This window comes from Heterodontus francisci, chromosome 10 (genome assembly GCF_036365525.1).
Source record: "Heterodontus francisci isolate sHetFra1 chromosome 10, sHetFra1.hap1, whole genome shotgun sequence".
In the NCBI taxonomy this organism is placed as follows: Eukaryota; Metazoa; Chordata; class Chondrichthyes; order Heterodontiformes; family Heterodontidae; genus Heterodontus; species Heterodontus francisci.
Window position 1 is genome coordinate 111448208 of NC_090380.1, and position 22389 is coordinate 111470596.

General features: G+C 45.4%; 1 protein-coding gene across 3 annotated transcripts in view; it reads left to right on the top strand.

The window, feature by feature from the left end:
• LOC137374715 (neural cell adhesion molecule 2-like) overlaps positions 1-22389 on the top strand; it is a 1514570-nt gene that overhangs the window by 1371035 nt on the left and 121146 nt on the right. Inside the window, exon 16 of one of the 3 annotated variants that reach the window (XM_068041262.1) lies at positions 4730-7256. The exons of the other annotated variants lie outside the window; for them this stretch is intronic. Coding sequence (XP_067897363.1) covers positions 4730-4818 — 89 coding nt within the window. The 3' untranslated portion in view covers positions 4819-7256. Of the gene's footprint in view, positions 1-4729; positions 7257-22389 lie in introns of those variants that run through there. 3 annotated transcript variants of the gene reach the window in all.

Here is a 22389-nt window from a genome sequence, read left to right on the forward strand (position 1 = left end):
TTTCCCCCTGTGCTCACGCGCTCTCTCTCTCTCTCTCTCTCTCTCGCGCTCTCTCTCTGTGGCCTCCGACTCTTTGGGGTGCTTTTGAAATCTCCGCTCTCGCTGCTCTCTCTCTCTGACTCAGTATAAGCTCGGGCAACCACAACTTCCGAGTGGGGTCAGGAGTGGGGTCCCTCCTTTGGGGGCAATCAAGGGCCTCGGAGGGTCCCCCTGGTGGCAAGAAAGATCCATCCAACCCTCAGCAACACACTTCACCACCCCCACCCCCCACCCTGTCATCAGGGCATGTCTCAATGGCCCTGGTGACCCCAACCCCACTCACCTCAACCAGGGTCCCAGATGTACTGGCTGCAGTAAGGCCTCCTGCAGTACTGGCAGTCACCACTTCTCCCAATGGCGCTGTTGCTACTGAAGATTGGCTGGCAACTTTTGGAGGTGCAAGCTCATCCTTTAAAGGGCTGGCATCCCGGACGGCAGCCAGTTAATTGGCTGCCCACTGTTAAATAGCTTCGGGGGTCTCCCCTCACCTTCCCGCCCGCTCCCGGGGCCCCCATCATCACAACAAAATGCAGCCCCACATTATCCTACCCATTGTGTGAAAAGTGCTTCCTGATTTCACTCCTGACTGGTCGAACTCTAATTATAAGTTTGTGGCTCCTTGTTCTGGATTCCCTCACCAGAGCAAATAGGTTCTCTGTATAAGAACATAAGAAATAAATGCTGAAGTAGGCCATTTAGCCTTTCAAGCGTGCTCCATCTTTCAGTAAGATCAAGGCTGATTTCCTACCGACACACCACCTTCCTGCACCATCCCCATATCCCTTAATTCCTTAGTACCCAAAAATCTATCAATCCCAGTTTTCAATATACGCAATGACTGAGCATCCACAGCTCTCTGGGGTTGAGAATTCGAAAGAATGATTTGAGTGAAGAAATTTCTCCTCATCTCAGTTTAAGGAGAATCCCAAGGCATTTTATACGTATATAAAGAGCAAGAGGGTAGCCAGGGAAAGGGTTGGCCCACTCAAGGACAGAGGAGGGAATCTATGCGTGGAGCCAGAGGAAATGGGCGAGGTACTAAATGAACACTTTGCATCAGTGTTCACCAAAGAGAAGGACTTGGATGATGAGTCTGGGTCATGTCGTTATCAAAATGGAGGAGGTGTTGGGCGTCTTGCAAAGCATTAAGGTAGATAAGTCTCCAGGGCATGATGGGATCTACCCCAGAATACTGAGGGAGGCAAGGGAGGAAATTGCTGAGGCCCTGACTGAAATCTTTGTATCCTCATTGGCTACAGGTGAGTTCCCAGAGGACTGGAGAATAGCCAATGTTGTTCCTTTGTTTACGAAGGGTAGCAAGGATAATCCAGGAAATTAAAGGCCGGTGAGCCTTATGTCAGTGGTAGGGAAATTATTGGAGAGGTTCTTCGGGACAGGATTTACTCCCATTTGGAAACAAATGAACTTATTAGCGAGAGGCAGCATGGTTTTGTGAAGGGGAGGTCGTGTCTCACTAACTTGATTGAGTTTTTTGAGGAAGTGACGAAGATGATTGATGAAGGAAGGGCAGTGGATGTTGTCTACATGGACTTCAGTAAAGCCTTTGTCAAGGTCCCTCATGGCAGACTGGTACAAAAGGTGAAGTCACATGGGATCAGAGGGGAGCTGGCAAGATGGATACAGAACTGGCTCAGTCATAGAAGACAGAGGGTAGCAGTGGAAGGGTGCTTTTCTGAATGGAGGGCTGTGACTAGTGGTGTTCCGCAGGGATCAGTGCTGGGACCTTTGCTGTTTGTAGTATATATAAATGATTTGGAGGAAAATGTAGCTGGTCTGATTAGTAAGTTTGTGGATGACACAAAGGTTGGTGGAGTTGCAGATAGTGATGAGGATTGTCAGAGGATACAGCAGGATATAGATCGGTTGGAGACTTGGGCGGAGAAATGGCAGATGGAGTTTAATCCGGACAAATGTGAGGTAATGCATTTTGGAAGATCTAATACAGGTGGGAAATATACAGTAAATGGCAGAACACTTAGGAGTATTGACAGGCAGAGAGATCTGGGCGTACAGGTCCACAGGTCACTGAAAGTGGCAATGCAGGTGGATAAGGTAGTCAAGAAGGCATACGGTATGCTTGCCTTCATCGGTCGGGGCATAGAGTATAAAAATTGGCAAGTCATGCTGCAGCTGTACAGAACCTTAGTTAGGCCACACTTGGAATATTGTGTGCAATTCTGGTCACCACACTACCAGAAGGATGTGGAGGCTTTGGAGACGGTACAGAAGAGGTTTACCAGGATGTTGCCTGGTCTGGAGGGCATTAGCTATGAGGAGAGGTTGGATAAACTCGGATTGTTTTCACTGGAACGGCGGAGGTGGAGGGGCGACATGATAGAGGTTTACAAAGTTATGAGTGGCATGGACAGAGTGGATAGTCAGAAGCTTTTTCCCAGGCTGAAAGAGTCAGTTACCAGGGGACATAGGTTTAAGGTGCGAGGGGCAAAGTTTAGAGGGGATGTGCGAGGCAAGTTCTTTACACAGAGGGTGGTGAGTGCCTGGAACTTGCTGCCGGGGGAGGTGGTGGAAGCAGGTGCGATAGCGACATTTAAGAGGCATCTTGACAAATACATGAATAGGATGGGAATAGAGGGATACGGACCCCGGAAGTGCAGAAGGTTTTAGTTTAGACAGGCATCAAGATCGGCGCAGGCTTGGAGGGCCGAATGGCCTGTTCCTGTGCTGTCCTGCTCTTTGTTCTTTGTTCTAAATGGCCGACCCATTACTCTGAGACTGTGACTCCATGTTCTAGATTCCCCAGCAAGTGGAAACATTTTCTCAACCTTTATGTCAAGCCCCTTTAGAATTTTATCTGCTTCAATTAGAACACCTCTCATTCTTCTAAACTCCGGGGAATGTAAGCCTCGGCTACTCAACTTCTCTGCCTAGACCAATCTCCTCATCCCAAAAACCAGTCTAGTGAACCTTTATTGCAGGTATGTCCTTCCTTAGGTAAGGAAACCAAAACTGCACTCCAGGTGTGGCCTTGTTAAAGCCCTCAGTATGCTCAATGTACCTTAAATACTTTTAACTTCAATTAGTTCACCATTTAACTGTCTAAACACAAGAAATACAAGCCAAGTTTACCATCTGTCCTCATAATTTAACCCTTTAGTCCCCAGTACTATTTTGCTAAATCTGTACTGTACCCCCTCTGAGGTCAATATATCCTTCCTAACATGCAGTGCCCAGAACTGCATACAGTACTTCAGATGATGTCTGACCAAGAATAAGCTTTTGGTACTGTTGTCTCATTGGTGGATAAATCCTACATAGGAGTATCTAAGAGTGTCATCAACTTTAGATATATGCAAATTAATGGGAATATAAGTTTAAACTTGCGTGAGCGCCAAAGCTCTATGGTATACATCTATGTGAAACTTGAAGACAAGAGCTTGAACGCCCAAAGGTGAAATTGAATATTCATTGAATACCTTCATATCCAAAGCCTTTTCATCAAGCAAAAAATTGACATTCACTCGTGAATCAAAACCCACCTTCACCTATGCTCCAGAATATTTGATGCAATGTTTTAGGCATTTAATATCTAAGTATTATACTGTCCAGGCTTGCACTCTGTGGACAGTTCTCGTTCATTCAATTTTTGGATCATTCTCTCTGTTTCCCTTTGTCCAATAATGGCTTGATTAGGTTCTTCTGCTGAGGTTGTGAGGAGGAAGGCATTATCAGCAGATACTGTCTGTTCATTTATGTTTATTGCACATTTAAATTCCCTGGATGGCAGAGGTATCTTCTGGCTCCAAGTCAAAACAGCTGTAAAATAAAGAGGATAGCTGTTTTTATTTTGAGTAGAGAACAGGACAAGCAGATCCCCATTTTGATCATTGTACCATCAGTACTTACCAGAAAATCCTTTTTAAGGGAGTTGTATAATGTAATCTTTCACATTTTACAAACCATAAGCTGTTTGTGGTGGCCAACTCAATATTGCAGTGCGCACAATTGGTCACATGACATCTTGTGCTCATTGCAGAGATGAATTTATGGTGACCGTTATGCCATAACAACATCATATGCATAGGGTGAACGGTTCTTATGTTCCCTATGCAGGAGCTCCAAAAGAAATAGTGGACAGAGGGAATCCCATTATGCTTGAAGTCACTGACGTAGCGGCCGGAGGAGCCCGCCCACTTTGGAAGGCTGTCAATCACTGTGTTTATGAATAAATGTTTTACTCTGTTAGGATCTGAATGAAACATTTCTCAAATTAGCTGAGAGATTACTGTTGAAGGTGGTGAACATCAAATATGTCTGTACATTATTTCTCTGGCCACTTTTTTAATGTAGGCAGCAACCTAAATTGCTGGATTATGCCTTTGCTGAACTGGTGGACAGAGGAACGCCATACTAAGGTCTTGCGTGTTCACCCATCTTATATCACCAGCAGTAGTCTCTAGGCTCTTGACCCTTTTCCTGATGTTCTTTGCTACGTTGCCTGATGAATGTCTTGTTTGTGAGACTATCAATATGCTTTGAAAAATTATTAATTTATATTCATTCTTTTTTCTTTTTCACCCTTTCCTGGCACTTCCCGCCTTTGTGATTGCCATCCATCTCACTATCCACCCTCCCCTTCCTCCCCCTCAACCCCCATCACCCATCCATCTGTTCTACCTCTCGGTGAATCAACATTTCAACATCACCAAAGACGGAAGCGGACTCAAGCCATCACCACAACCGTTGACTGCTCATTTCACATTTGTCTGTGCCATTGGCTTTACCTGGCTGTTATCTTAGAGCTGGGGCAGTGCATAATGCTGGTGCTCACTGTCTTTTGTTGAACTCCCTGTGTGGCTCAAGGCCTATAGATACTCTGTCTGGGTTACTTACCTCTCCTCTTTCACAGCCAACATATGACCTGAGATAATCATACGGAATAACTAAGGCTTGAAGCTGCTTTAATGAATTACATAGAATATACAGCACAGAAACAGGTCATTCGGCACAACCAGTCCATGAGTTGTCCCAAACTTCAGCAGATTGCTACAACTGCCTGAAATTAGATTGCCACTGGAATTTCAAAGACGATTGCAACCTTTTTCAAAGGAAGAAACACTCTATTGGGACCAACCTTTTGAAGAGATGGGGTGCATTCTCCAGGTCCATTTTTTTTCTAAAGAACGCTCTCCATCAGGATCCCTTTTTGAAGTGGAAGTCTCACATTAAATGCTGTCTAAGAAGGGATTCAGTCCTCCAAGAGTTACTGGGCCTGACATCATGGGGGAGGGGTTGCGGACCAAGACAATGTGAAGGAAGGGCTAGTGAAATGAAATAGTTCAAGGAGGGATTACTGAGTTGGGAAGTGTGAAGAAGTGGGTGCTAAACTGGATGGTATGAGGGGAGGATGCTGAGACAGGTAATGGAAGGAAGGGGTTGCTGAGCTGGATAGTGAAGGGAGGGGTACTGAGATAGGCAATAATCAAGAAAGGGTTTCTAAGCTGGATAACATGTGGAAAGAGTATTAAGATATACAATGTAAGGAAGGTAAGGTAGATAGTGTGAAGGGAGGGGAGTACTAGGTAAATCAGTATAAGGAAGGGGTTACTGCGCCAGATCGTGCAAAGTAGGAGGGTAGATGAAGCTGATAATGCAAGGAAGAGGTTATTGAGCATAAAGTGGTGAGATGAGGTTAGGATTTACTAAACCTGATAATGCAAGGGGCAGCTTACTGAGCTCAACAGTGTTAGCAAGGGTTGCTGATTCTGGCAGTGCAAGGGAGCTGAATTAACTCAGCAGGGATCCAGGTACTGACTCAATGTGATGCAGTGTTTGTGTTGTTGTGAATGCTTATGTTAATTAATCTGCGCCTTGCTATTCTGTTCTGTAGCTCCACTCAGATAGCCATTGAATTACAATATATGTTCTGATGAAGAAAGCCCTTGGGATTACTCATCCTTTCAAAATCCCAACAGTACTGTTTTATCATAGCTAACCATGAATTGGTCCTGTATCCTAACCTCAGAATATCTTTCCCACGAAACTATTTCAGACGCTGATCACCTTACATAACAATAAATACTTCTTGGCATCTTGTCTAAACACCACAACCTTGAATCTGTCACCTGGCATATCTGAAGGTTGTGCTTTGGGTTTGGGAACTTGGGAATGGTTGGTCGACAAAGGACCAAGGTCCATTTAGTTCACCAGCAACCATCCTGGTTGTCACATGATACAAGGATTTTGGAGGTGTTGACTAATCATAGCAATAAATCTTTATCAATTAGTCTACGGCAAACCCAGCGATGAGGTGAGGAAATCCCCCAGTGGCGGAGAGTTTTGGGAGCAATCCATTTGTCCAAAGTCACCTGTTCTTCCCAAGGCTGTGACTATATTTTCTCTGTCTCATTAACTAAAATATCTACCTCTTTCTGAGAGTGTGAAACTCTACACAGCCTAATCATACCTAATAGTTCGACTCCTCTAACATACCCACACTACTCCCTTTCAATTGCATTACCAGTATTTGATGTTTGAGCAAAATAAAACAAACAAAGGGCTGTTAAAGTTGGTCAGAGTCCTTTGTAACAGCTTTATGTGTTTTAAAAATAATCTATTTCTGATAATGTAATTTGTGCCAAAAAGCCTCATCAAGCCTCAAAAATGCACTTCCACCAGTCAAACAGGATACCACTGAGATTAATCTGGGCTCTCTCTGATCCGAGAAAGCTACAGTTTTCTCCTACCAGTAAGGGTAAGAGAGACAAGCTATGTAATTATAGGCCGATAAGTCTAATGTCAGTTGTGGACAAGTTACTGGAATCTGTTATTAGGGAAAGAGCACCTGGAAAAATAAAAGCTGACCAGAGAAAGCCAGCATGGTTTGTAAAGGGTAAGTTGTTATGTTTACACTGGGTTGCTGGATATATTGTGTATATCTGATTTATCTCCGAGCAATGCAGATATCACACTTGTATTAAATCACCAACTGGTTTGTTTACAGCACTTTAAAATATATCAGTTCTTAGAAGATCTCAGTACAATGTATTTTCATAACAATCAGTGTGTTTGCTGTAGAAGATTCTAGTTCTGTCTTTTAGTTTCAGTTTTAACTTGCAAGCTCCACCCATAGGCATAAGCAATCAAACACTGTGACCACAGATCAATGGACAGACTAATGCAATCAAACCCAGATCAATCAATTTTCCCCCTTTTGACATTATTTTTGAATTAAAGTATTCTAAACCACAAACATATATACATCAAGTAATTTCTTAGTGTTAAACTTGTCTGTTTTCTCTAAAGACAGAAATAGTCTTTGAGATAGGAAGGTCTCTTAGGTCTTCAATTAGATTTATGAATTTAAGGTTGTGGATCTGTTTGATCAGCTTGATGAGGTGGATGATCAAAATCACTCATAGGAAAAGGAAATGTATCCTCATAACCACTATCCTCAAAATATCCTGGTCTACTCCCTATCAAACGTCTCACATTTCATGTGGTGTTGTCATTCAACAGATAAGCATAGGCACCGAGCAACCGTTTAATTTGCTTTGGACCCAATACTGATGAAGCAATTTTATGGTTGCGATTTGGCCGTTTGATATAAACCCAATGTCCAACTTTAAATTGTGGTACCCTTGCTCTTGTACGTTTGTCAAAGTATGTTTGTGTTTTGCCTTGTTGCTTTGTAATTTCATTTGCTTTCACTCTGACATTCTCATTAACTGGTAGTGATGGCACAGTGGTGCAGTGGTTAGCACCGCAGCCTCACAGCTCCAGGAACCTGGGTTCAATTCTGGGTACTGCCTGTGCGGAGTTTGAAAGTTCTCCCTGTGACCGTGTGGGTTTTTGCCGGTGCTGTGGTTTCCTCCCACCACCAAAGACTTGCAGGTGATAGGTAAATTGGCCATTGTAAATTGCCCCTAGTGTAGGTAGGTGGTAGGGAATATGGGATTACTGTAGGGTTAGTATAAATGGGTGGTTCTTGGTCAGCACAGACTCGGTGGGCCGAAGGGCCTGTTTCAGCGCTGTATCTCTAAATAAATAAAATAGATAAAGAATGGTCAGTGGCATGTGAAATTTATGGCCTATCATACATTCGGCTGGTGTCTTTCCAGTCAGAGAGTGTGGAGTGGATCGATATGTGCAGAGTGGGATATGAATGGACTGTTTGAATGTTTTCCCCTCCGACATACTAGCTTTCAGACTTTTCTTTATCACCCTGTTGAATCGTTTAACGCCACGATTTGATTGCGGGTTGTAGCGTGATGTCAGATGGTGATGAATTCTGTAATTTGCTAGAAACTCCATGAACTGACTGGAAACAAACTGCAGTCCATTGTCTGTAGTGATAGTCTCCGGCAAACTCCATTTTATAAATAACTTGTCCAGGATGTCAGTGACTGAAGTGGTTGTAATGGAATTAGTTGTAATGATTTCCGCCCATTTGCTATGTAGATCATGAACAACAAGCAAAAAACATTGATTCCTAGGGGCTGCTTGAATATGTACTGGCCTTCTGCTCCTAGACAATGTACAAGTATCACTTTCTTACGGCTGCTATATCTGGGCTATCCATCTCTGTAGTGAGCAAGGAGGTCTTGAACCCCAAAATCCATCGCTCCCAGCAAAAGGGAGGATTTCCTGGCATTGGAAGAAAAGGTTCTGAAGCTGGTAACATTAAATTTTGTTAAATCATCTTCATCGCCATGTTTTTGTTATGTTTACACCAGGTTGCTGGATATATTATGTATACCTGTATACCTGAGCAATGCAGATATCACACTTGTATTAAATCACTGTGTTTATTTACAGCACTTTAAAATATGTCAGTTCTTACAATATCTCAGTACAATGTCTTCTCAGAGCAGTCAGTGTGTTTGCTGTAGAAGATTCTAATTCTGTCTTTTAGTTTCAGTTTTAACTTCAGCTAACTTTTGAAATAGTTAACTAACATGGTAGATAAGGGAATCTATGGATATCATTTATATGGACTTCCAGAAGCCATTCAACAAGGTTCCACATATGAGACTGCCAACAAAATTGCGAGTGCATGGAATTGGAGGCAACCTATTGGCTTAGATAAGAAATTGGTTAAGAGGTAGGAAGCAGAGAGTAGAGAGAGTAAGTATGTACTCAAGTTGGCAGGATGTGATTAGTGGAATGGCCTCAGCTTTTAACTATATTCATAAATGACTTAGATGAAAGGAGAGAGCTGCATATCTAAGTTTGATGACAATGCCAAGTGGCACTGTAAGTAATATAGATGGGTACAGAAAATTGCAAAGGGACATTGATAAGTTTAAGTGAGTGGCTAAAACTGTGGCAGATTGAGTTCAATGTGGACCGAAGAAAGATAGATCAGAGTATTTTCTAAATGGTGAGAAGCTAGGAACTATGGATGAGCAGAGAGATTTAGGAGTCTGTGCACAAAAATCACTAATACCGGTTGACAGGTACAAAAAATAATTTTAAAAGCTAATGGAATATAGCCCTTTATTTCAAGAGGGCTGGAACACAAAAGGGTGAGTTATTCTACAGCTGTAGAAAGCTCTGGTTAGACCCCATTGGGGCACCTCACCTCAGGAAGAATATATTGGCCTTGAAGAGGGTGCAGTATAGATCCACCAGAATTATGCCAAGCTAAATTCTGAGGACAGGTTGCATAGAATGGGCTTGTGGTGGTTTAAATATAGAAGATTAAGAGGTGATCTAATTGATGTGTTTAAAATGATTAAAGGATTCAAGGGTAGAGAGAAAGAAACTATTTCCTCTGGTGGGAGAGTCCAGAACAGGGAGGCAACATCTTATAATCCGGCTCATTTCCCACACCTCTGCCCTCACCCCTTCTCCTCCCTCCCAAAACCACGACAGGGTTCCCCTTGTCCTCACCTTCCACCCCACCAGCCTCCACATCCAAAGGATCATCCTCCGCCATTTCTGCCACGTCCAGCGTGATGCCAGTACCAAACGCCCCTCGCCTCTTCTGTCAGCATTCTGAAGGGATCGTTCCCTCCGCGATACCCTGGTCCACTCCTCCATTACCTCTTCCCATGGCACCTTCTGCTGCAATCGCAGGAGGTGTAATACCTGCCCATTTACCTCCTCTCTCCTCACTATCCAAGGCCCCAAACACTCCTTTCAGGTGAAGCAGCGATTTACTTGTACTTCTTTCAATGTAGTATACTGTATTCTCTGCTCACAGTGTTGTCTCCTCTACATTGGAGAGACCAAATGCAGATTGGGTGACCACTTTGCGGAACACCTCCACTCAGTGCGAAAGCATGACCCCGAGCTTCCGGTTGCTGGCCATTTCAACACACCCCCCTGCTCTCATGCCCACATTTCTGTCCTGGGATTGCTGCAGTGTTCCAGTGAACATCAATGCAAGCTCGAGGAACAGCATCTCATTTACTGATTAGGTACGCTACAGCCTGACAGACTGAACAGTGAGGTCAATGATTTCAGAGCATGACAGGCTCCCCTTTATATTTTTATTTTTCATTATTTTTTATTTTTTATTTTTTCTTTGTTTATTTTATTTTAGTTTGTTTAGTTTGTTTCTACTGTACCTATCCACTTTTTTTTCATGTTTGTGCTTGGGGCGGGGCTGTTCAATTTTCTGTCAATTAATACCCTCTCTGTACTAACGCTTTGTCTTTCACCACACCATTAACATACCGTTTGCCTTTGCTCCATGACCTTCTGGTCAGTTATTCTCTGTGACCTTGTCCTATCAACACCTCTTTTGTTATCTCTTGCCCCACCCCTGCTTTACTTGCTTAAAAACTATTACATTTCTAATATTTACCAGTTCCGATGAAGAGTCACTAACCTGAAACGTTATCTCTACTTCTCTCTCCACAGATGCTGCCAGAGCTGCTGAGTATTTCCAGCATTTTTTGTTTTTATTTCAGATTTCCAGCATCTGCAGTATTTTGCATTTATTATTTGTTTACCTTATAATTAGTATTAGGCCATTTAGGGTTAATGCTAGGAAGCACTTCTTTACACAAAGGGCAATGGAAATTGGGAACCCTCTCCCAAAGAAAATGTTGAGGCTAGGGGTCAATAGAAAATTTTAAAACTGAGATTGATTAATTTTTGTTAGGCAAGGGTCTTAAGTGTTAATGGACCAAGTTGGGTAGATGAAGTTAAAATACAGATCAGATATGATCTAATTGAATGGCAGAACAGACTAGAGGGGCTGAATGGCCTCCTCCTAAATTCTAAGGAAGCATCCTCTCCAATCATATTTAACATAATTGCTTCTTCGGTGAATGGCTTTGAAGAAGTAGCACCATATTTTGTGCGGGTTTTCCCATTTGTTCCCTAAGTCATCCAAACAGAAAAAAATCGCTTTTAATTCAGTGATGCGCAATTTATCAGGTTTCTTTTCTCCTTAGAACTGTCAATCAACCACAGTGAGTGATTAACTGAGCTTTGAATCATTTCATTATGGAACTTTCAGACAGTGTGATGCTACCTACACGGTTGGATGTACACAATCATGTAAACCATTGTCCAAGGCTTATTGACTGTGAGATTTGCAGAGTGCCCAGTTGATCATTATGACTCGTCTCTCAATCAGGAGATGTTCCCACTTCCTGAATGCAAAGGCTGGGTTTCATTGCCCAGTTTCTTCACTCACCGAAGATGATTGATAATTATTAGGGCCCGACCAAATTCACGGTCAAATTTTACAAATGTCACGGTCACGACATTTTAAGAACTGTGCATTTCACGATTTCACAGATTTAAATCATAAATTTCATGATGCTTCAACAAACCATGATTATGATCTATTTTAAAAAAAAGACAAGGGAGGTTTCTGGTTTCAAGTGGCAGTTATTGTGTACTCAAAAATTATTGTGAAAAAGCTGACTATAAACAGGTCACATTCTTTACTCACTGAAATCAGTGGTTGAATGTAAGCATGGAACAACCCATTTATGCCTCTTTCTTCATTCCCTATCTGCACAGTGAACACTTGTCCATGTTTAGACACATCTCTCTGCACCCACAGAGTTTGTTGGAATTGTCAAACAGCACCTTGCTAGCCTTGCAAGGTGGGAGATTCTGCATTCCGCAGAGTTCCAAAACTGCAGCACAGGCAAAATACAATCTGCTTCTTTTCCAATGCTTTTATAATTAGAATCTCCAGAGTACAGTTTGTCAAAGCCAGGAATTGCATCAATCAAGTTTAAATCCACCATCAACAGCTGCATTTGTGCGGGGTCAAAGATACGCACAGCTTTCAGGAATGCCGCAGAAGGTTGTTGAAATCTCTGAGCTGCTTTTTCTTCACTGCTTGACTCTTCCCCCTTGCAGTAATATTGTTTGAGCTTCTTTGCCATGCAAAAAAACATCTGTTAAGAACAGGCACTTAATTCAGCGTCATCAGAGTTCATTTGACTATGCTTCAGCCCAGAACAGGACATCCATTACTTTATTATAAGCTTTGTGGATTGTGATGTGTCGAGATTAAAACCAAGCAACAAATTGAAACTCCTCATTAAGCTGAGCATTGTTTAGAAGGGTCTGTTTAAACCTGTGTTTTCAGTGTCAGTGTGAGCACTTCTGAGACAAAGTCTGAGTAGTATTTCAGGTGTGCTGCATGATACTGTACCGCCCAAAACCAAGAATTCCAACATGTAATTCCTGGCTCTGGAGGAAGGGTGATATTTTTTTCCCCCCCATTTCAGCTGCATTTACAATGTGTTGCCTATATTGAAGCTTGTGGTTAGGGCAGTGTTTGAAGATCTTTTCAATATAGCTGACCAGTTTGTTGACTTCAGCAAACTCGCTTTTCCACAGTTCACAGACAAGAGAAATTAGGGGCTTGATTTCGTGGACCCCTGGAGAAGGGTTAGGAGGTGGAGGTGCCCATAGAATAGCAGCGGGAGGCAGGGGGTGGTGGGTCCGTTACAACACAGTGAAGTCGGGGGCGGGACATGCTGATGACGGCCTTCCAGCCCAGAGGTCCAATTTATTTTTTTTATTCATTCAGGGATGTGGGTATCGCTGGCTAGGCCAGCATTAATTCCCCATCCCTAATTGCCCTTGAGAAGGTGGTGGTGAGTTGCCTTCTTGAACTGCTGCAGTCCATTTGGAGTAGGTATATCCACAGTGCTGTTAGAAAGGGAGTTCCAGGATTTTGACCCAGCGACAGTGAAGGAACGGCGATATAGTTCCAAGTCAGGATAGTGTGTGACTTGGAGGGGAACTTGCAGCTGGTGGTGTTCCCATGCATTTACTGCCCTTGTCCTTCTAGTTGGTAGAGGTTGCGGGTTTGGAAGGTGATGTCCAAGGAGCCTTGGTGCATTGCTGCAGTGCATCTTGTAGATGGTACACACTGCTGCCACTGTGCGTCGGTGGGTGGAGGGAATGAATGTTTGTAGATGGGGTGCCAATTAAGCGGGCTGCTTTGTCCTGGATAGTGTCGAGCTTCTTGAGTGTTGTTGGAGCTGCGTCCATCCAGGCAAGTGGAGAGTATTCCATCACACTCCTGACTTGTGCCTTGTAGATAGTGGACAGGCTTTGGGGAGTCAGGAGGTGAGTTACTCGCCTCAGGATTCCTAGCCTCTGGCCTGCTCTTCTAGCCACAGTATTTATATGGCTACTCCAGTTCAGTTTCTGGTCAATGGTAGCCCCTAGGCTGTTGATAGTGGAGGATTCAGCGATGGTAATGCCGTTGAATGTCAAGGGGAGATGGTTAGATTCTCTTGTTGGAGATGGTCATTGCCTGGCACTTGTGTGGCATGAATGTTACTTGCCACTTATCAGCCCAAGCCTGGATATTGTCCAGGTCTTGCTACATTTCTACACGGACTGCTTCATTATCTGAGGAGTCATGAATGGTGCTGAACATTATGCAATCATCAGTGAACATCCCCACTTCTGACCTTATGATTGAAGGGAGGTTATTGATGAAGCAGTTGAAGATGGTTGGGCCTAGGACACTACCCTGAGGAACTCCTGCAGTGATGTCCTGGAGCTGAGATGATTGACCTCCAACAACCACAACCATCTTCCTTTGTGCTAGGTATGACTCCAGCTTGCGGAGGGTTTTCCCCCTGATTCCCATTGACCTCAGTTTTGCTAGGGCTCCTTGATGCCATACTCAGTTAAATACTGCCTTGATGTCAAGGGCAGTCACTCTCACATCACCACTTGAGTTCAGCTCTTTTGTCCATGTTTGAACCAAGGCTGTAATGAGGTCAGGAGCTGAGTGGCCCTGGCGGAACCCAAACTGAGCATCACTGAGCAGGTTATTGCTAAGCAAGTGCCGCTTGATGGCACTGTTGATGACACCTTCCATCACTCTACTGATGATTGAGAGTAGGCTGATGGAGCGGTAATTGGCCGGGTTGGACTTTTTGAGTACAGGACATACCTGGGCAATTTTCCACATTGCAGGGTAGATGCCAGTGTTGTAGCTGTACTGGAACAGCTTGGCTAGGGACGCAGCAAGTTCTGGAGCACAGGTCTTCAGTACTATTGCCGGAATATTGTCAGGGCCCATAGCCTTTGCAGTATCCAGTGCCTTCAGTCGTTTCTTGATATCACGCGGAGTCAATCGAATTGGCTGAAGTCTGGCATCTGTGATGCTGGGGACTTCATGAGGAGGCCGAGATGGATCATCAAGTTGGCACTTCTGGCTGAAGATTGTTGCAAATGCTTCAGAGTTATCTTTCGCATTGATGTGCTGGGCTCTCCCATCATTGAGGATGGGGATATTTGTGGAGCCACCTCCTCCAGTTCGTTGTTTAATTCTCCGCCACCATTCACAGCTGGATGTGGCAGGACTGCAGAGCTTAGATCTGATCCGTTGGTTATGGGATCGCTTATCTCTGTCTATCGAATGCTGCTTACACAGTTTGGCATGCGGATAGTCCTGTGTTGTAGCTTCACCAGGTTGACACCTCATTTTGAGGTATGCCTGGTGCTGTTCTTGGCATGCCCTCCTGCACTCTTCATTGAACCAGGGTTGGTCTCCTGGCTTGATGGTAATTGTAGAGTGGGGGATATGCCGGGCCATGAGGTTACAGATTGTGCTTGAGTACAATTCTGCTGCTGCTGATGGCCCACAGCGCCTCAAGGATGCCTAATTTTACATTGCTAGATCTGTTCGAAATCTATCCCATTTCGCACGATGGTAGTGCCACACAGCACGATGGAGGGTATCCTCAATATGAAGGCGGGACGTCGTCTCCACAAGGACTGTGCGGTGGTCACTCCTACCAATACAGTCATGGACAGAAGCATCTGCGGCAAGCAGATTGGTGAGGACGAGGTCAAGTATGTTTTTCCCTCGTGTTGGTTCCCTCACCACCTGCCGCAGACCCAGTACCCAGTCTAGTAGCTATGTCCTTTAGGACTCGGCCAGCTCGGTCCGTAGTGGTGCTATTGAGCCACTCTTGGTGATGGACATTGAAGTCCCCCACCCAGAGTACATTTTGTGCCCTTGCCACCCACGGTGCTTCCTCCAAGTTGTGTTCAACATGGAGGAGTACTGAGTCATCAGCTGAGGGAGGGCGGTTGTTGGTAATCAGTAGGAGGTAGTTGCCCATGTTTGACCTGATGCCATGAGACTTCATGGGATCCGGAGTCAATGTTGAGGACTCCCAGGGCAACTCCCTCCCTACTGTATACCACTGTGCTACCACCTCTGGCGGGTCTGTCCTGCCGGTGGGACAGGACATACCCGGGGATGGTGATTGCAGTGTCTGGGACATTGTCTGTAAGGTATGATTCCGTGAGTATGACTATGTCAGGCTGTTGCTTGACTAGTCTGTGGGACAGCTCTCCCAACTTTGGCACAAGCCCCCAGATGTTAGTAAGGAGGACTTTGCAAGGTCGACAGGGCTGGGTTTGCCGTTGTCGTTTCCGGTGCCTAGGTCGATGCCGGGTGGTCCGTCCGGTTTCATTCCTTTTTATTGACTTCGTAGCGGTTAGGTACAACTGAGTGGCTTGCTAGGCCATTTCAGAGGGCACGTAAGAGTTAACCACATTGCTGTGGGTCTTAAGAGGCCCTTAAGAGGCCTATTAACAGCCACTTAAGGGCCTTTTCCTGCCACCACTGGGATTAAGCCAGTGGTGGGGTTGGGTGGGGCTCCGCCATGTCGGGAGGTTGGCCAGTGAAATGAGGTGACCTCACTGAAGGCTTGGAGGGGGTGGCCTCTTCCACAGGCACCTGTGGCCTGCAGAGGTCTCTCCCCACCTCCGCCCCCCCCCCCCAAACAAACAACCCACTTCCCTGAACCCCTCTTTCCCTGCTCTCAATGCCAACCCGCCCCCATCCCATCGCTTGGGCCTGCTGGAATGACCCCAGTTACTCCGCCTCACTTATATGAGGTCCTGGTCTCAGCACTGGGCCTGGTTCTAAGGCCTCTTGTGGTTCTGGCAGTGGCCACCGCTCCCAGTGGCGTTTCCGATACTATTGAGCTGCCGACCCTCTGATGGCCAGCTGCTCTTGGAGGTGGGATCCCCGTCTTTAAAAGGGTTGGGGTCCGGGCATCAGGCTGTTAATTGCCCGGGCACCATAGAATCATGCTGGTGGGGGCTCCAAATGGCCGAGTCAGGATTCTTTATTTATTTATTTAGAAAGACAGCACTGAAACAGGCCCTTCAGCCCACCAAGTCTGTGCTGGCCAACAGCCACCCATTTATAATAATACTACATTAATCCCATATTCCCTACCACATCCCCATCATTCTCCTACCATCTACCTACGCTCGGGGCAATTTACAATGGCCAATTTACCTATCAACCTGCAAGTCTTTGGCTGTGGGAGGAAAGCGGAGCACCCGACGAAAACCCACGCGGTCACAGGGAGAACTTGCAAACTCCGCACAGGCAGTACCCAGAACCGAACCCGGGTTGCAGGAGCTGTGAGGATGCGGTGTTAACCACTGCATCACTGTGCCGCCCATTCTCACTGCCTTTTCAGCTTGGCGCTGGGAGCCCCATTGGCACAACTAAATTCGACCCTGTATGTGCATTAAATGTAATATGGACAGCATTAGGCATTACACCTTGGTGCACTGATTTGCAAGATTTTGTCATGTAAGTTGCATTGTCCTAATGAAAGCGGACATTTTGTTGAAAGCTGCACTGTACTTTGAAATGGTCTTGATTATCGCTTGGGAAACTGTGGTGCAAATAACAGCTTCTAAGTGGACGCAGTCTGCGAGCACTGTTGTTGGCTTTCCTGATTGTACATCTGCAGCCTTACCAGACATAGAATCAAACAAAACATACAGCACAAACTTGTCTTGCTCATCGGTGGACTCATCACAAATAATTGCAAAAGACTCACATGCGTTAAGTTGTGACTTCATCTCCTCACAATGCGCAGCAAAAACCTTCAGTACGTAGTCCTGTTGTGGTTTATTTGCAGTTGGCAAACAATTGCCATTTTGCACATTACATTGAATGAATACCCGCAGCTTTGGGTGATCAAGTTTTATGTTATGTTGGCGCTTGCAAAAACATCCACAAGTTTCATTGTAACAAACTGATGATTTTCTGAGCTCTCTGTACACTTCTTAAAAAGAGATGAAATCATTGCTTTTTTTTTGCGTGTTTATTTTCCAGCAGTGCTGTCAGAGGCTCTCTTTTTGTTGCGATGGCTTTAGGACTCAAGGTGGCGCTGAACCATTGCCCGCCATGTGTGATCGAATGAAACATTGCAGCTTGCACAAAACAGTACTCCGCCTCAGCATGCAGAATTTGGCTTCCAAATTCTTTCACATGATGTGCTGCAGTAATGGTTGTGGCCATTTTTGATTTGTTATTCTGGCATTCTCACGCGTCTGCTAATACTTGAGACTGTTTTGCTTAAAACTGCTTCAGAAGCACTCCCTCATCTACCAATCAGCGAGGTGAACCTTGTGTCAATCACTAAAATGTGCGATGTTCGCAACATGCCCAGGAATCAGTGAGGTGAGGCTTATGTCAATTGCTGAAATGCGCCAAGTTCGCAAAATGGCCGATTTCACAGATGACCCAAGATTTCACAGTCTATGACTGAGTGAGACCAGCAGAGGAGACTGAGTGAGACCAGCGGTGTTTAAAAAGAGGAGCAACAGCGGGAAAGATCGAGACTGAATTAGACCAGCGGTGTTTAAAAAGAGCAGTGACAGCGGGAAAGATCGAGACTGAATGAGACCAGCGGTGTTTAAAAAGAGCAGCGACAGCGGGAAAGAAGGAGACTGAGTGAGACCAGCGGTGTTTAAAAAGAGCAGCGACAGCGAGAAAGAAGGAGACTGAGTGAGACCAGCGGTGTTTAAAAAGAGCAGCGACAGTGGGAAAGAAGGAGACTGAGTGAGACCAGCGGTGTTTAAAAAGAGCAGCGACAGTGGGAAAGAAGGAGACTGAGTGAGACCAGCGGTGTTTAAAAAGAGCAGCGACAGTGGGAAAGAAGGAGACTGAGTGAGACCAGCGGTGTTTAAAAAGAGCAGCAACAAATTGCCTGAGTTTTGAAAAAAAAAGCCAACAGGAGAGCTGCAAGGTGATTGGTTGGTGAGTAGCAGCTGTTAGAATATCTTAAAAAAATAAGGGGTAAGTTGTTTCTTTGTTGAAAATAAAATCTCTGGTGATAAGGTGAGTACTCCTAAAGTGTTTTATTTTAAGGACTTTAGATTGAAGTGGGTAGAACAAGGCCCCTAATATAATTAGTATTTTTTTAAATTAAGGGAGCAACTAATTAACCTAAGGATAAATCATGGCAGGAGAGCTCAGCCCCGTGATATGCTCGCTCTGTGCTATGTGGGAAATCAGAGACGCTTCCAGTGTCCCTGACGACCATGTGTGCAGGAAGTGTATCCAGCTGCAGCTACTGGCTACCCGCATTACAGAGCTGGAGCTGCGGGTCGATTCACTGTGGAGCATCTGCGATGCTGAGGAAGTCGTGGATAGCATGTTTAGTGAGGTGGTCACACCGCAGGTAATGGCTGCATAGGCAGAAACAAGATGGGTGACCACCAGACGGAGTAGTAGGCGCAGGCAGGTAGTGCAGGAGTCCCCTGTGGCCATTCCTCTCTCAAACAGATATACCGCTTTGGATATTGTTGGGGGGAATGACCTCCCAGGGGAAAGCAGCAACAGCCAAGTTCGTGGCTCTGCTGCACAGTAGGGGAGGAAAAGGGTTGGAAGAGCTATAGTGATAGGGGATTCTATCGTAAGGGGTGCAGGTAGGTGTTTCTGTGACCACAAACGAGACTCCAGGATGGTATGTTGCCTCCCTGGTGCTAGGGTCAAGGATGTCTCGGAGCAGCTACAGGACATTCTGAAAGGGGAGGGTGAGCAGCCAGAGGTCGTGGTCCATATTGGTACTAACGACATAGGCAGGAAAAGAGATGAGGTCCTGCAAAGTGAATAGAGGGAGTTAGGCAGAAGGTTAAAAAGCAGGACCTCTAGGGTTGTAATCTCAGGATTACTCCCTGTGCCACGTGCTAGTGAGGATAGGAATAGGAGGATGAGGCAAATGAATGCGTGGCTGAAGAGCTGGTGTAGGCGGGAGTGCTTCAGCTACTTGGATCATTGGAATCTCTTGTGGTGCAGAGGTGACCTGTACAAGAAGGACGGGCTGCATCTAAACTGGAGGGGACCAATATCCTTGTGGGGAGGTTTGCTAGCACTACTCGGGAGGGTTTAAACTCGTCTTGCAGGGGGGGGTGGGACCCAAAGTAGTAGTCTCTCAGATGAGATAGTTGAGGCAAATGCAGAGGTTAAAGCAAGCAAGTCCAGTAGGCAGGCCGGGCAGGGGCAGGACAGGGAGCGTGGAAGGTCTGGTAGGCTAAACTGCATTTACTTAAATGCAACAAGCCTTACAGGTAAGACAGATGAACTCAGAGCATGGATCGGTACATGGGATTGTGATATTATAGCTATTATGGAAACGTGGTTGAGGGATGGGCAGGACTGGCAGCTCAATGTTCCGGGGTACCGAACTTTCCGGTGTGACAGAGGTGGAGGTAAGAGAGGAGGGGGAGTTGCACTATTGATAAGGGAGGACATCACGGCAGTACTGAGAGAGGATATCCCGGGGGGAATGTCCAGCGAGGCTATATGGGTAGAACTTAGAAATAGGAAAGGGGTAATCACTTTGATGGGATTATATTATAGGCCCCCCAATAGTCAGAGGGAAGTGGAGGAGCATATATGTAGGGAAATCACAGATAGGTATAGGAATTATAGGGTTGTAACAGTAGGTGATTTTAACTTCCCTAATATTGACTGGAACTGCCTTAGTGCTAAGGGATCAGATGGGGAAGAATTTGTTAAGTGTGTCCAGGATAGCCCTACTAGAGAAGGGGCTACACTCGACCTCCTCTTAGGAAATGAGGATGGGCAGGTGGTTGATGTGTCTGTGGGGGAGCACTTTGGGACCAGTGACCATAACTCTATTAGCTTCAAGATAGTTATGGAAAAGGATAGGACTGGTCCTCAGGTTGAAGTCCTAAATTTGGGGAAGGCTAATTTTGATGGCATCAGACAGGAACTCTCAAAAGTTGAATGGGAGAGGCTGTTTAGAGGTAATGGGACGTCTGGCAAGTGGGAGGCTTTTAAAAGTGAGATAGGAGGAGTTCAGGGTCGGCATGTTCCTGTTAGATGGAAGGGCAAGGCTGGCAAGTTTAGGGAATCTTGGTTGGCGAGGGATATTGAGGGTCTAGTCAGGGCAAAGAAGGAGGCAGGTATAGGCAGCTGGGATCGAGCGAGTCCCTCAAGGAGTATAGGGGATGTGGGACTACACTTAAGAAGAAAATTAGGAGGGCAAAAAGGGGCCATGAGATTTCCCTGGCAGATAAGATAAAGGGGAATCCTAAAAGATTCGATAAGTACCTTAAGGATCAGTGTGGCAATCTATGTGTGGAGCCATGGGAAATGGGCAAGGTCTTAAATGAATATTTCTCATCCGTATTTACCGTGGAGAAGGTGATGGAAGCTAGTGAGTTCAAGGGAGGGAACACCGATATCCTGGACCATATCAACATTACAAAGGAGGAGGTGTTTGAGGCTTTGAAGCACATTAAGGTGGATAAATCCCCAGGGCCTGACCAGGTGTATCCTAGGATGCTCTGGAAAGCAAGGGAGGAGATTGCTGGGGCCCTGACAGAGATTTTTGTATCATCGTTAGCCACGGGTGAGATATTGGAAGACTGGAGGATAGCTAATGTTGTGCCTTTATTTAAGAAGGGCAGCAGGGATAAGCCAGGGAACAACAGGCCGGTCAGCTTTACATCAGTGGTGGGAAAGTTATTGGAAGGGATTCTGAGAGACAAGATTTATATGTATTTGGAAAGGCATGGTCTGATTAGGGATAGTCAGCATGGCTTTGTGCGTGGGAGATCATGTCTCACGAATTTGATTGAGTTTTTCGAGGAGGTGACCAAGTGGATTGACGAGGGCAGGGTGATGGCCGTTGTCTACATGGACTTTTGCAAGGCCTTTGACAAGGTCCCGCATGGTAGGCTGGTCCAGAAGGTTCGAACACATGGGATCCAGGGTGAGCTAGCAAATTGGATACAAAATTGGCTTGGTGATAGGAGGCAGAAGGTGGTAGTGGAGGGTTGTTTTTCAGATTGGAGGCCGGTGGCCAGTGGTGTGCCGCAGGGATCGGTGCTGGGCCCTCTGTTTGTCATATATATTAATGACTTGGATGTGAATGTAAGGGGCATGATTAGTAAGTTTGCAGATGACACCAAAATTGGTGGTATAGTGGACAGTGAAGAAGGTTGTCTAAGGTTACAACAGGATATAGATTAATTGGGAAAGTGGGCAAGGGAGTGGCAAATGGAATTTAACGCAGACAAGTGCGAAGTGATGCATTTTGGGAAGTTAAACCAGGGCAGGACATATACAGTGAATGGCAGGGCCCTGGGGAGTGTTCTTGAGCAAAGAGACCTTGGGGTGCAAGTACATAGTTCCCTGAAAGTGGCAACACAGATAGACAGGGTGGTGAAGAAGGCGTATGGCATGCTTGCCTTCATCGGCCGAGACATTGAGTGCAAGAGTTGGGACGTCATGTTACAGTTGTACATAACGTTGGTTAGGCCGCATTTGGAGTACTGTGTGCAGTTCTGGTCGCCGCACTACAGGAAAGGTGTGATTAAGCTAGAGAGGGTGCAGAAAAGATTCACAAGGATGTTGCCTGGTTTGGAGAGCTTGAGTTGTAAAGAAAGATTGGATAGGCTGGGTCTGTTTTCCCTGGAGTGAAGGAGGCTGAGAGGGGACATGATAGAGGTATATAAAATTATGAGAGGCATAGATAGGGTAGATAGCCAGAGTCTATTTCCCATGGTAGGGGTGACTAAAACTAGAGGGCATATATTTAAGGTGAGAGGGAGGCGGTTTAAAGGGGA